Source organism: Natator depressus, chromosome 27, assembly GCF_965152275.1.
Source record: "Natator depressus isolate rNatDep1 chromosome 27, rNatDep2.hap1, whole genome shotgun sequence".
Lineage (NCBI taxonomy): Eukaryota > Metazoa > Chordata > Testudines > Cheloniidae > Natator > Natator depressus.
The window spans coordinates 3820452-3832581 of record NC_134260.1 but is presented as its reverse complement, the minus strand read 5'-3'; the positions used below and the strand labels follow the sequence as shown (position 1 = coordinate 3832581).

The window sequence follows — 12130 nt, the reverse complement described above, 5'->3', positions numbered from 1 at the left end:
GCGACTTGGGTGTTTTGAGTGTTCATAGTCAGAGAAAGGAAATGACGACTACGCTCTTCTTGCGCGTGCGCACGGGGAAGGGGTCGAGGCGGCGGCCATCTTGGATGTGGGCAGACAGCTCCGCTTGTCTCTCTACGCCTGCGCAGTACGCGTCAGTCCCCTGACTTGGTCACGGCGCTCAGATGCCGGCGGAGAAGATGGCGGTGGACGGGCCGGAGCAGGTGAGAGACCCCGGGGGGCTGAGGGAGCGGCCGTGGGGGCTCGTCCTACCCTGGGGGCAGCTCCGTGGAGCTGGGGTCCCGGTTCTGCTGAGTCAGGCCGGGGCTGGGATGGGGGCCGGGAGGAGGCGGGGGGGTCGGTGATTGGGGGGAGTGGGGAAGGGCGGGCGGGAGGGGGGAAGAGGGATAGGAGGGGGAGGGGGGAGGAAGGGGAAGCGGAGTGGTGGGCGAGGGAGGAAGAGGAGGGATGGGGGGAGGAAGGGGGAGGGGAGGGGACGGGGATGGGGGAGGAAGAGGGGAGATGGGGGAGGGAGGGGGAGGAAGAGGGGAGATGGGGGGGGAGGGAGAGGGGGAGGAAGAGGGAGGGGGAAGGGGAGGAAGAGGGGGGATGGGGGGAGGGTTTGTTGCAGATGCTCCTGCAGAACCAAGGGAGGAAGGGTTCCTCCCTCACCAGTGGGGTTCAGCCCCCTTGGGTGGGCTGCCCTGGATCTCAGTGCCTGCTGCCAGGGATGCCCCCCGGGCGGTGGGGCTGGAGCACCAGGGCTGGCCACACAGGTTCTCCCACCCACCAGCTCCTGTCCTCTTTGGATTCTTTGCCTGTGATTGGACCAGCCGGGTCCCCTGAGAGTTTGGGGAGCTCCACGGAAGCGACCAGAGCCCTGGCCTGCACCAGCCTTGTGGACCTGGGTCTCCTTGGAGCCTGGTGGCTGCAGATGTTAGTTACTCTGGGGCTGCCTCCTACCCTTTGGAAGGGGCCTGTGGAACGGGCTGAGCCTGCCTGCGCCGGAAGCTGTCCCTGGAGGGCCATTCGGATGCTCCCCACCCGATCAGAGGGTCTCTGGGGAGCCCTGGGGCCGCCTTCACCTCAGATCAAGCCTTTGCGGTGCCCCAAGCTCCAGCCGGGCCGTGGCTCTGAGAGCAGAGGCAGAGGCTCTGGGTTGGTTTATAGCTGGCAGCCAGCTCAGGGGGCTGTTCTGCCAGGCCTGTGGACGGCGCCCTTCTTGGATGGGTCTGCCTGTCGCCACCCAGCCTCTGCTCCTCTCAAGAATGAGCAGCACCTCCCCTTCGGCGCCGAGGGGCTTCCCTGGGCCGACGGACATGTCCTGATGTGTGCTCTCTTTGCAGATGGAGATGGATGAAGGCAAAGGGGGGACGGGTCTCCGCCAGTACTACCTGTCCAAAATTGAGGAGCTGCAGGTGAGCTGCATGGTGGGGGCTCTCTGGCCACAGGGAGTGGGATCTGGGCTGGGGCACCGTTTCTTCTAAGTGGGTGGCCGGAGGGGTACTAGGCTGATGGTGCTGAGGATGCGCATTCTGGATTGCGGCAGGGATATTACCATCTCTGCTGGGCAGTTCTTCTCACCGGACCTCCGAGGGAACCAGCAGCCTCTTCCAAGCGATTCTAGTCCATGCTCTGTGACAGCATCTCTGTCAGTAGGGCTGGGGCCTCAGAGGGCTCCCAGCAGGAGGTGTAGGCTGGGACCTAGGAACTAGTAGGCAGATGTGGGGCCTTCCTAGAGCAGCGTTGCTAGCTGTCAGTGGCAGGCGTCTCCAAAGCCAGCTGGCCTGACTCCACAGAAGGCAGGTCTGCAGGGCTAGAAGGGGCCATTTTGTCTGTTGTTCCTCGGAGCAGAGTGGCGCCTGCCTGATAACAGATTGGGGGAGGGGGCGTCACAGCAGCAGTTTGTCTAGGCAGAGGCCCCTTGCCCAGGTTTCAGGGTGTTGAGGTTGGTGGTGGTACCCCCACTCCTGTGGCAGGGACAAAGTGACCAGCAAACCCCTTCAAAACGTTCCTTGTTCCTGACGGAGAGGGGAGGCCATTAGCCTGGGTTTGGGTGCAGACCACGTGGTAAGAGACGCTCACAGCTGGGTCCCCTCCCCTTCCAGTGCCGGGCTGCTTTCCCGAGCGGTTCACACTGGAGACGCTAGGGAGGACTCAGTGCAAGGGCTGCTGTAGTGACGGGCGTGAGGCGGAAACGATGGCCTAGCGCTCCCCAGGGAGGAGCCTGGGCATTGCCAACCGGACACACATGGGCACTTCCTAGCTGCTAGACTGGCGGTTAGCCTGTGTTCAGGAGTGAGCCGACCCTGAGCTGAGGTGCTGTGGTGGGGGCGGTTGTGCAGGGGGGACCCCTGGGCTCGTGTGGGCTTATCCCTTCTCCCTATCTCCCCAAAGCTCATTGTGAATGAAAAGAGCCAGAATCTCCGCCGCCTGCAAGCACAGAGGAACGAGCTGAACGCCAAAGGTAGGGCTCCCGCTGGCCTTCCCCGGCCTCGTCCGCGGTCCCCGCACTCGGCCCCCCCGAATTGGAGCTTTGAAAACAAGAAAGTTTTCCGCATCCCACCCAGGGGGTCGGCCTGGTGGGTGGGATGCGAAGGGTGGCCAGAGCGTACCATGAGAACAGCCTCCTGCAGGGAGGGTTGGATTGTTCCATGTTCTGCCAGGGAGGGACGCAAATCTCACCGGCTGGGTGATCTCTTGTGTTCCTGGTGGTCACAGCCTCTTCATTTCCACCCCAGCGGGAAAGCTGGACAGCCCGTTTCCCAGGCGCACTCTCCCGGGGATACAAAGGCAGGGTGCTAGCTGTTATTCCCCGCCTGAGAAGGAAGCCGGCACTGACTCCGGAGCATGGCTGCTGTGTCCCCAAGGGGCTGGGGCATGTGGGAAGTTAGCAGCACCTGCCCCCTCTGAGTTAATGGAAGTGGCTGGTTACCCCAGCCCTGGAAATGCCCTTTCTGCTTGGGCCCTGAGCGGGGGCCCTGTGAACAGCTGCTGGCCTCTTTGCTCCTTGGTGGCCAGGCAGGGCTGACGTCTCCTTGTTGCGCTGCAGTGCGCCTGCTCCGGGAAGAGCTGCAGCTGCTGCAGGAGCAGGGCTCCTACGTCGGTGAGGTGGTAAGGGCCATGGATAAGAAGAAGGTGCTTGTCAAGGTACGGAGCTGGGGTGCTGCTTCCTAGGGCCGAGCAGTGCCAGCTGCTGGCTGAGGGCCTCGATGGCACTGCATGGGGGTTCGTGGGTGGGTGGCCAGGCTCATGAGCTCAGGGCAGCGCTGCTCTGCTCCCTGACTGGGGACCGGAGCTCTCCTGGCCTTCCCAGGCTGCTGGTGGGCTCACTCCACAAATGAGCCTGGGAACAGAATCATAGAATATCAGGGTTGGAAGGGACCTCAGGAGGTCATCTAGTCCAACCCCCTGCTCAAAGCAGGACCGATCCCCAATTAAATCATCCCAGCCAGGGCTTTGTCAAGCCTGACCTTAAAAACTTCTAAGGAAGGAGATTCCACCACCTCCCTAGGTAACGCATTCCAGTGTTTCACCACCCTCCTAGTGAAAAAGTTTTTCCTAATATCCAACCTAAACCTCCCCCACTGCAACTTGAGACCATTACTCCTTGTTCTGTCATCTGCTACCACTGAGAACAGTCTAGAGCCATCCTCTTTGGAACCCCCTTTCAGGTAGTTGAAAGCAGCTATCAAATCCCCCCTCATTCTTCTCTTCCGTAGACTAAACATCCCCAGTTCCCTCAGCCTCTCCTCATAACGCATGTGTTCCAGTCCCCTAATCGTTTTTGTTGCCCTTCGCTGGACTCTCTCCAATTTATCCACATCCTTCTTGGAGTGTGGGGCCCAAAACTGGACACAGTACTCCAAATGAGGCCTCACCAATGTCGAATAGAGGGGAACGATCACGTTCCTCGATCTGCTGGCAATGCCCCTACTTATACATCCCAAAATGCCATTGGCCTTCTTGGCAACAAGGGCACACTGTTGACTCATATCCAGCTTCTCGTCCACTGTAACCCCTAGGTCCTCTTCTGCAGAACTGCTGCCGAGCCATTCGGTCTTTAGTCTGTAGCGGTGCATGGGATTCTTCCGTCCTAAGTGCAGGACTCTGCACTTGTCCTTGTTGAACCTCATCAGATTTCTTTTGGCCCAATCCTCCAATTTATCTAGGTCCCTCTGTATCCTATCCCTACCCTCCAGCTTATCTACCTCTCTTCCCAGTTTAGTGTCATCTGCAAACTTGCTGAGTTTGAACAAAACCGGCCCCAGGACCGACCCTTGGGGCACTCCACTTGATACCGGCTGCCAACTAGACATGGAGTCATTGATCACTACCTGTTGAGCCCGACAATCTAGCCAGCTTTCCATCCACCTTATACTCCATTCATCCAGCCCATACTACTTTAACTTGCTGGCAAGAATACTGTGGGAGACCATGTCAAAAGCTTTGCTAAAGTCAAGGAACAACACGTCCACTGCTTTCCCTTCATCCACAGAGCCAGTTATCTCGTCATAGAAGGCGATTAGATTAGTCAGGCATGACTTGCCCTTGGTGAATCCATGCTGACTGTTTCTGATCACTTTCCTCTCCTCTAAGTGCTTCAGAATTGATTCCTTGAGGACCTGCTCCATGATTTTTCCAGGGACTGAGGTGAGGCTGACTGGCCTGTAGGTCCCAGGATCCTCCTTCTTCCCTTTTTTAAAGCTGGGCACTACATTAGCCTATTTCCAGTCGTCCGGGACCTCCCCCGATCGCCATGAGTTTTCAAAGATAATGGCCAATGGCTCTGCAATCACAGCCGCCAACTCCTTTAGCACTCTCGGACGCAGCGCATCCGGCCCCATGGACTTGTGCTTGTCCAGCTTTTCTAAATAGTCCCGAACCACTTCTTTCTCCACAGAGGGCTGGTCACCTCCTCCCCATGCTGTGCTGCCCAGTGCAGTAGTCTGGGAGCTGACCTTGTCCGTGCGCCCCAGGGGACTGCCCTGGAGCAGGCCAGGGGGAGGGTGAACTGCCCTAGGGTTGCCAGCACACTGCAAATCCATGTGGCAGCAAGGAGCCACCTGTCCCCCTTCCAGCGCCGAGGAGTGGCCCCAGAGGAAAGGGGGTGCTAGACCTGGTGGCAGGCGCTCCCTCCGACGGGGAGGAGAGCCATTCGAGATGGCCCGGGGGGCTGTAACTAGGAAGGACGGGCTAAATCTAAGGGGCTGGCTCTGCGGAGAAGTTGGTTACCAGCATGTTCTGCTGGCTGAGGAACCGTCCCCCAGGAGCAGGAGGCCCAGTGGGCGGGACGGGGTATTAGAAAAGGCTTGAGCCGGAGCAGCCCCTCCCCAAGCCCCTGGGGACCTTGCTGGGCTTTTCCCCCCACACCCTCGCCCGAACACCTGGAGCGCTCCCTGGACAGGCTGTGCCTTGCTGCCCTCAAGAGCAGGACTATGTGGACCCTGATGTGCCTGGCCCTCAGTGGTGTTCAAAATGAAGCAGGGCTGGGCCCAGGAGACCACCAGGGGGTCACTAGGGGCCCATTCAGGGCGACGGCCCCGCCCCAGGAACTGACTGCTTAGACTCTGCTTGTGCAGCGAGACCCACCTGTGTGGGGGCCAGTTACTGAGTGACGCGCAGAGTCCTGGCCCCTGTGGGACCTGCCCCAGGGCCTTGGCTCTCCTGCGCTGACTGGGAGGTTTGTGGGAGCTGTGCATGCCTGCTGGGGATGAGTGGGGTGGGGGGCCTGTGCATGCCTGCTGGGGGGAAGCCTGCACATGGGCTGGGCGGGAGGAGGCGTGTACGCATGCACTGGGGCAGGGAGGAGGCCTGTGCGCGCACACTGGGGCAGGGCAGGGGGAAAGCTGCGTGTGCTTCCCCAGCCCCACCCCACAGGTCTCTGCTCTCTCTGTTCCAGGTTCACCCAGAAGGAAAGTTTGTGGTGGATGTTGATAAAAACATTGACATCAATGATGTGAGTACCAGACCTCTTGGTGAACCCAGCCCTCGGAGCCGTGCGCCCAGTGCTGGGGGCAGAGGGAGGTGGCTTGGCAGCAGTTGCCTTCCCTTGTACCTGTCTTCACCAGCCTGCTGGGGGCAGCAGAGGCTGATGCTCCCTTCTGACCAGCTGCTGCTGCCCCTGCCCCGCCCAGGGGGTTCTGTGGGCCCCGCCCCTGCCCCAGCAGCTGCCCCAAGTCCCAGCTCTTGCTGGGGAGGTGCCCAAGCTGGGGCGCTGCGAGTGCGGCAGCTCCCGCCAGCTGGTGCTGAAGGTGAGTGGAGGCCACACGGTGAGTTCCTACCTGTCTGTCTCCAAAGGTGACCCCGAACTGCCGCGTGGCGCTGAGGAACGACAGCTACACGCTCCACAAAATCCTGCCCAACAAAGTGGACCCGCTGGTGTCCCTGATGATGGTGGAGAAGGTCCCGGACTCCACCTACGAGATGATTGGCGGCTTGGACAAGCAGATCAAGGAGATCAAGGAAGTAATCGAGCTGCCTGTCAAACACCCGGAGCTCTTTGAGGCCCTGGGGATCGCCCAGCCCAAGGCAAGCGTTCTAGGGCAGGACTCCCAGCATGTGCAGAGTGCACTCAGCCAGCTGTGCCCTGCCACCTGCCGCGGGGAGGGGGCTCTGCCAGCCGTGGGCATCTCAGATCTGCTGCTCAGAACTGAGCAGAAAACAGCTCTGCATTGCTGAGTGCTGGTGCTCTGCACACGTGCCCTGGATGGTTCCCGCCACCCAGTGGAGATTCATTACCAGCTCCCAGTAATGGGGATGACAGAGCAGCTGGTGCTGTTCACCACCTCTTGTTCCCACTCTCCCGTGACTTGCTCTGGTTCTCTGGCCGTGTGGAAGGAGGGAGCAGGGAACCACTCACGTACAAGTCACTGAGTGGGTGGGATACCTGTGCCTGCCAAAGGAGAGGCCCAGCACTCAGCCCCTGTGCACCCACTGGCAGGACCCCCCTGCAATGCTAGCTGGGGAGAGGGATGGCTACTCGAAGGACCTAAATGCTCCCAGTGGAAAGCAGCTGTAACAAGACCCTTTTCCCTGCCAGAGCCCAGCACAGCTCCCTGCTGGCAGCTGCAGCCGGGCCAGGGCCAAGAGTGGGTGCGAGTCTCCTCTAGCCTCAGCCCTTCCCAGGGGGTGGCAGCGCCTCGCCCATGTGGAGGAGGGGGTGATCCTCAGGGAATGCAGCACAGCGCCCCCTGCTGCCCTTGCTGGAGGAGGCAGAGCTTGAGCAGCCCCCCATGGCGCGAATCCCCGAGGGCACCGCAGGCCTGGTCCGTCCCCCCCGTCCAAAGCCAGGCTCCCCCCCTTCTGGTGGCACTGGGCATGGCTCTGGCAGCTGTGTTCCACTCCCTGCTGCACCCAGGAATTGTGGCCCTGGACGGCTGGTTGGGCCCCCCTCTCCTGCCTGGACGTGGATGGGGTTTATGGGTAAATTGCCCACTAGGTGGCACCAAATGCCCATGCCTGTGCCAGGCTGTGCAGTGTAGCTCCTGCACTGAGCGCCCTCAGCTAATGACACTGCATGGCCGTTGCAGGGGGTGCTGCTGTACGGACCTCCCGGCACCGGGAAGACCCTGCTTGCCAGGGCCGTGGCTCATCACACTGACTGCACCTTCATCCGAGTCTCGGGCTCTGAGCTGGTGCAGAAGTTTATTGGCGAGGGTAAGTGTGGATGTGGGAACACGGTGGGGTGGGGGTAGGATGGAGACACATGAGTTCAACCCCCCATCCCCAAGCTGTCCCTCTGCGAAGCCTGGTAGCAGGGCAGGGGGGCGATGTGGCCCCCCTCACAGCTGTGGCTGTGGGGCCGGTGTTCCTGTTCTGAAGAGCTGGGCCCAGCAGGGATAAAAATCAATGGTTACAAAAAACCCTACAAAATGGGAGTAGGTGCTGTAATTAAATACATTTTTCTCTTTAAAAATAACATGGAATTATAAAATTCAAGTTGAAATTATTCTGGCCTGTGTTCAAGCCTAAGAGCGTAATTATTAACATTTAAATAACCAATATGCCATGAGCTTTCAAAAGGTCCCAGTGTCATATTACCCATCTTACTATCAGTCCTTACAATGGAGCGAAGGCTGGTTATTTACATCTTTCCAAGTGTCGGTATTTCCAGCGTCTGGGGGAGCAGAGATGCTTTTGGGGTTCAGATTAGCTAACAGGTGCAAAGAATCCTTCATCTGGACTAGCTCATTCTAAATTGAGAAAGCAGCTGGGAGTTGGAAGCTTGAAGCTTGTTTCCCCTTCCCATCTGTGAATAACAGGCAGGTGTGGGAGGATGAGCTCTGCTAACTAAAACCTTGAAGGATGTGGGGCCAGATTTCCAAAGGGGTTCAGGCACCTAAAGATGCAGGGAAGCCGTAGGTATCTCAGTGCACCCATTACAGTGAATGCTTCCTTTATGTAATAAATCAAGCTGTTTTAAATGCAAATCACATTTGACAACCTGAATGTTTTTTCCAGCGCATCTGAGTTAGTTTTATTGAACTGAAACAGTTTTAAAATGCTGGTTTTGTAGATTTAATCAAAATCCAGTTTCCAGCCAAATACAGCTTGACCCCAATCCCAAGTCAAAGAATTAGCTAGTAAATAACTGAATCGTTTCGTGTTTTCGAACATCATAAAGTGTGACCGTCAAGAATCTGAAAACAAAACATGCCGTGAGCTCGTGTGTTGGCCTGGCTGGCAGAAAGCAGCACCAAGCGCCGAGGGAAGGTGGTATGGGTTGGCCAGGCGACGCTGTGTAATGGTTATACCAGCCAATGAGCATGAACCTGGGTGCAGGGAAATAGCTACAGGACAAACACAAACCAAGATTGCAATCAGTGATTTAAATCAGGCTTTGGTGGTTTAAATCAGTCCCTCCTGTTTTCATGGCCCGCAGCCAAGCCCTGCGCTGAATGCCTCTTGCCCGTGCCCGCAGGAACCAAGTCCAGAGGGCCAGGGCCTGGTCTCCTGGTTCCTGTGACCAGGCTCCTACCCTCGGGGGCACCATGGTCCCAGCCCCCGGGGCTGCGCTGACCAGCGCGTTGAAGGAACTCTCCATCCCTGCAGTGAGCATGGGGCCGGGGCGCAGCCCTGGGGCTGCAGAGCTGTGGTGGGCCGCGCGCTGTCCTACGGCAGGGCGTTCAGGGGCCCCTCTGCTTTGCTCTCAGGCGCTCGCATGGTGCGGGAGCTCTTTGTGATGGCCAGGGAACACGCTCCCTCCATTATCTTCATGGACGAGATCGACTCCATCGGCTCCTCGCGCTTGGAGGGCGGCTCCGGGGGGGACAGCGAAGTGCAGCGCACCATGCTGGAGCTCCTCAACCAGCTCGACGGCTTCGAAGCCACTAAGAACATTAAGGTGCGTAGAGCCTAGCATGACCCTGGCCTCCTGGCCACTTCTTGGCCCCTCTGCGAGTCTCCCCCACACGGCTAGGCCGGCGCCCCTCCCACATGCTCAGGGTAAGAGGGGAGTCAGCTGCCCCGTTTCTGAGCTGGGAGCTGAAGCCAGGTGACTTGGCAGGGTCACAGACAGTGGCTTGGCTGGCACCCAGAGCCCCAGTGGGAGGGGGGCACTTGCCTCTCACTGCGGGATAAAACCCCAGCTCCTTTGCACAGTGACAGCCTCCTCCCCTGCAGGTGATCATGGCCACTAACCGGATAGACATCCTGGACTCTGCTCTGCTGCGCCCAGGCCGCATCGACAGGAAGATCGAGTTCCCTCCTCCAAATGAAGAGGTAATGGGGGCGTTCCCCTGTGGCAGGCCCCTTGCAGGCTCCCAGGCCTGGGTCGCATTCCTTGTGTTCCCAGTGCTATTTATCAGCAGGGCATCCCCCCATCCCCAGCGTGCATTCGCCTGCAGGCCAGGGACAAAGGGATGAACTCTGCTTCTGTAGTGTCATGGCACTGAAAGGGTCTGAGTCCCAGCCTAGACCCACAGATGTTCTCCCTGTCCTGGCAGTTCCTTGCCCTGGCTGACCGCTCAGGTGCTGGACCCCCTTCTTGTCCCTCACCCCCCTTGCTGGGGCTCTCTGCGCAGGCTTGCCTAGGCTCTTACCCCCCCTTGCTGGGGCTCTCCCTGCAGGCTCGCCTAGACATTCTCAAGATCCATTCTCGGAAAATGAACCTGACGCGGGGGATAAATCTGCGTAAAATTGCGGAGCTGATGCCAGGAGCGTCTGGGGCCGAGGTGAAGGTGAGTAGCTGGGCCTGGAGCTCTACAGACTGGTGCAGGGGCAGCATGTGGGACAGGGAGCAGCTGCCCCTGATTAGCTCTGGCTGGAGCCCGGGGCTCTGGAGCATGTTTTGAGCCAGGACAGGCTTCCATTGAGCTGCCACGTGCCTGCTCCTTGCATGTTCCTGGGGCAGGCTGGGGCCCTTTCAGGAAGTGCTGAGCTCACTGCGTTCCCCTGGAGGGATGCAGATTGGCAGGAGACATACAGGACTCCTCCGTTACACGCTGCCCCTCTACCAGGGAACTGCTCTCCCCGTGTGAGAAGATGGCTGCAGTGTGTGGCCAGGCGGGTGTGTCCGGGGCGGCAGGACACTGTGCAGAAAGGGGAGTGACTGTTCTTCCTTGCTCTTGGTCCCTTGCAGGGGGTGTGCACGGAAGCCGGCATGTACGCCCTGAGGGAGCGGAGGGTGCATGTTACACAGGAAGATTTTGAAATGGCTGTAGCCAAGGTAAAATCCCCCTTGCTCTGCCCCAGCAGCGGGTGGGGGAGGTAGCTTCAGTGCGCCAGTCGCTTTAAGGGACCAATTGCAGGCTCTTCCGTTCCTTCAGAGGTGCTGGCCGTGCCCCTGGTCGCCTGCCAGCCCAGTCAGCCCCCTGCTGGAGAAGTGGGACACCCCGAGAGGTGTGGGGAAAGAGACAGGCTAAAGGAATGCAAAAAAATGAGGGGTCCCCCAAAGGTAGATGGAGGGCTGCTCATGCGCTTGTCCCCATGCGGCCAAAACAAGAGCCCACAATAAAACCCCGTGAGGAACTTTTACCCCATGCCCCTTCGGCCGTGAGTTCCACAGGTACCAGCATGACTCAAGTGGTAAAATCAGAGTGGAAAGGCTGAAACCCTCCTGCCACCTGCCCTGGCTCTGCTTCTCCCACCTTCCTCTGCAGCGCTGGGCCAGGTGCTGGCCGTGTCCCAAGCTGCTCCCTCTGGCAGATCCTGGGCTCCCAGTTCTGTTGCTGGCTGCTCAAGAAGGGATCAGCCTGGGGCTGAGTCACTCAGTGTGAAGTGAGAGCAGCTGAGAGGGGAGTTAACTGGCTTTAGGGGCAACCCCTGGGGCCTCCCTTCTGCACAGAGACCCTGCTGCTGTAGCGTGCTGGCCTTTGCAGCTGTGCTGGGGCAATGTGCTTCCCAGTAGCTGATTCCTTCCCTGAGCTGTGCACTTTGGGGGATGGGCTTTTACTGCTACTGTCATTGCCCTGCCTTTGGTGAATGCCAAGGGGGCTGTGGCCTAGGCAGTGCAGTGCTATGGTGCCCTAAGCTGGAGCACTGGGTCCTGCCCCTGCCTGCAGGGGGTACGAGGCAGGAACCTTGCCAGGCAGGCTTCTGGGGCCTAGCCTGGTTCCTGCCTCAGGACAGTGGCTGAGGATGCATGCAGGTGACTTCACTCAAGGCCTGAGTGCTGGATGCAGGGCCTAACCCTTCCCTTTCTCCTCCCCCATGCAGGTGATGCAGAAGGACAGTGAGAAGAACATGTCAATCAAGAAGCTCTGGAAGTAACCGGGGGCCTGAACCCTGTGTGCTGGGTACTGGCCCCCTCACCTTTTCTCTAATAAAGCTCTGTGCTGGCTGAGTTACTTCCCCTCAGACTCTGGCTGTTGGAGGGAGGGATATGACCAGGGGAAAGCAGCCTCTGTGCCTGCCAGCAGCTGGGAACCCTCACTCCCCCTTAGGTTACAGATCAAGGAGCCTAGAACCCCCCAGCCCAGCTCCTGGCTGTGGGATGGGGACTGAGCAGCCAGCAGGCTAAATGCTAGTGGGTCCCCATGTGGCAAAGGGGACACAGTGACTGGCCCTGGCTTGGTGCAGTCTGCTCTTGCCCAGGCTGGTGCTCAGTAACTGCTCTGCAGTGAGATGGGCTCCTCCCTCCTCCCATCCCTGAGGGGCAGGACTGGACTTTGGCCTGCTTACAGAGCAGGGA

At 59.2% G+C, this 12130-nt stretch overlaps 1 protein-coding gene across 1 annotated transcript; it reads left to right on the top strand.

Annotated features, from left to right (window-relative positions):
* Positions 1–32: 32 nt before the first annotated feature.
* Positions 33–11726, top strand: PSMC5 (proteasome 26S subunit, ATPase 5). Its single transcript, XM_074940805.1, has 12 exons — positions 33–221; positions 1344–1415; positions 2395–2464; positions 3050–3147; positions 5900–5956; positions 6298–6528; positions 7530–7656; positions 9153–9343; positions 9622–9720; positions 10068–10178; positions 10580–10666; positions 11656–11726. The coding sequence occupies exons 1-12, from the start codon at positions 183–185 to the stop codon at positions 11707–11709; spliced, it is 1236 nt and encodes a 411-aa protein (XP_074796906.1). The 5' UTR covers positions 33–182; the 3' UTR covers positions 11710–11726.
* The last annotated feature ends 404 nt before the right edge of the window (positions 11727–12130 follow it).

Coding starts and splice junctions, on each gene's coding strand:
- PSMC5 (XM_074940805.1), top strand. CDS start 183: ATGCCGGCGGAGAAGATGGCGGTGGACGGGCCGGAGCAG. Junction 222..1,343: donor CGGTGGACGGGCCGGAGCAG/GTGAGAGACCCC, acceptor CTCTCTTTGCAG/ATGGAGATGGATGAAGGCAA. Junction 2,465..3,049: donor GAACGAGCTGAACGCCAAAG/GTAGGGCTCCCG, acceptor GTTGCGCTGCAG/TGCGCCTGCTCCGGGAAGAG.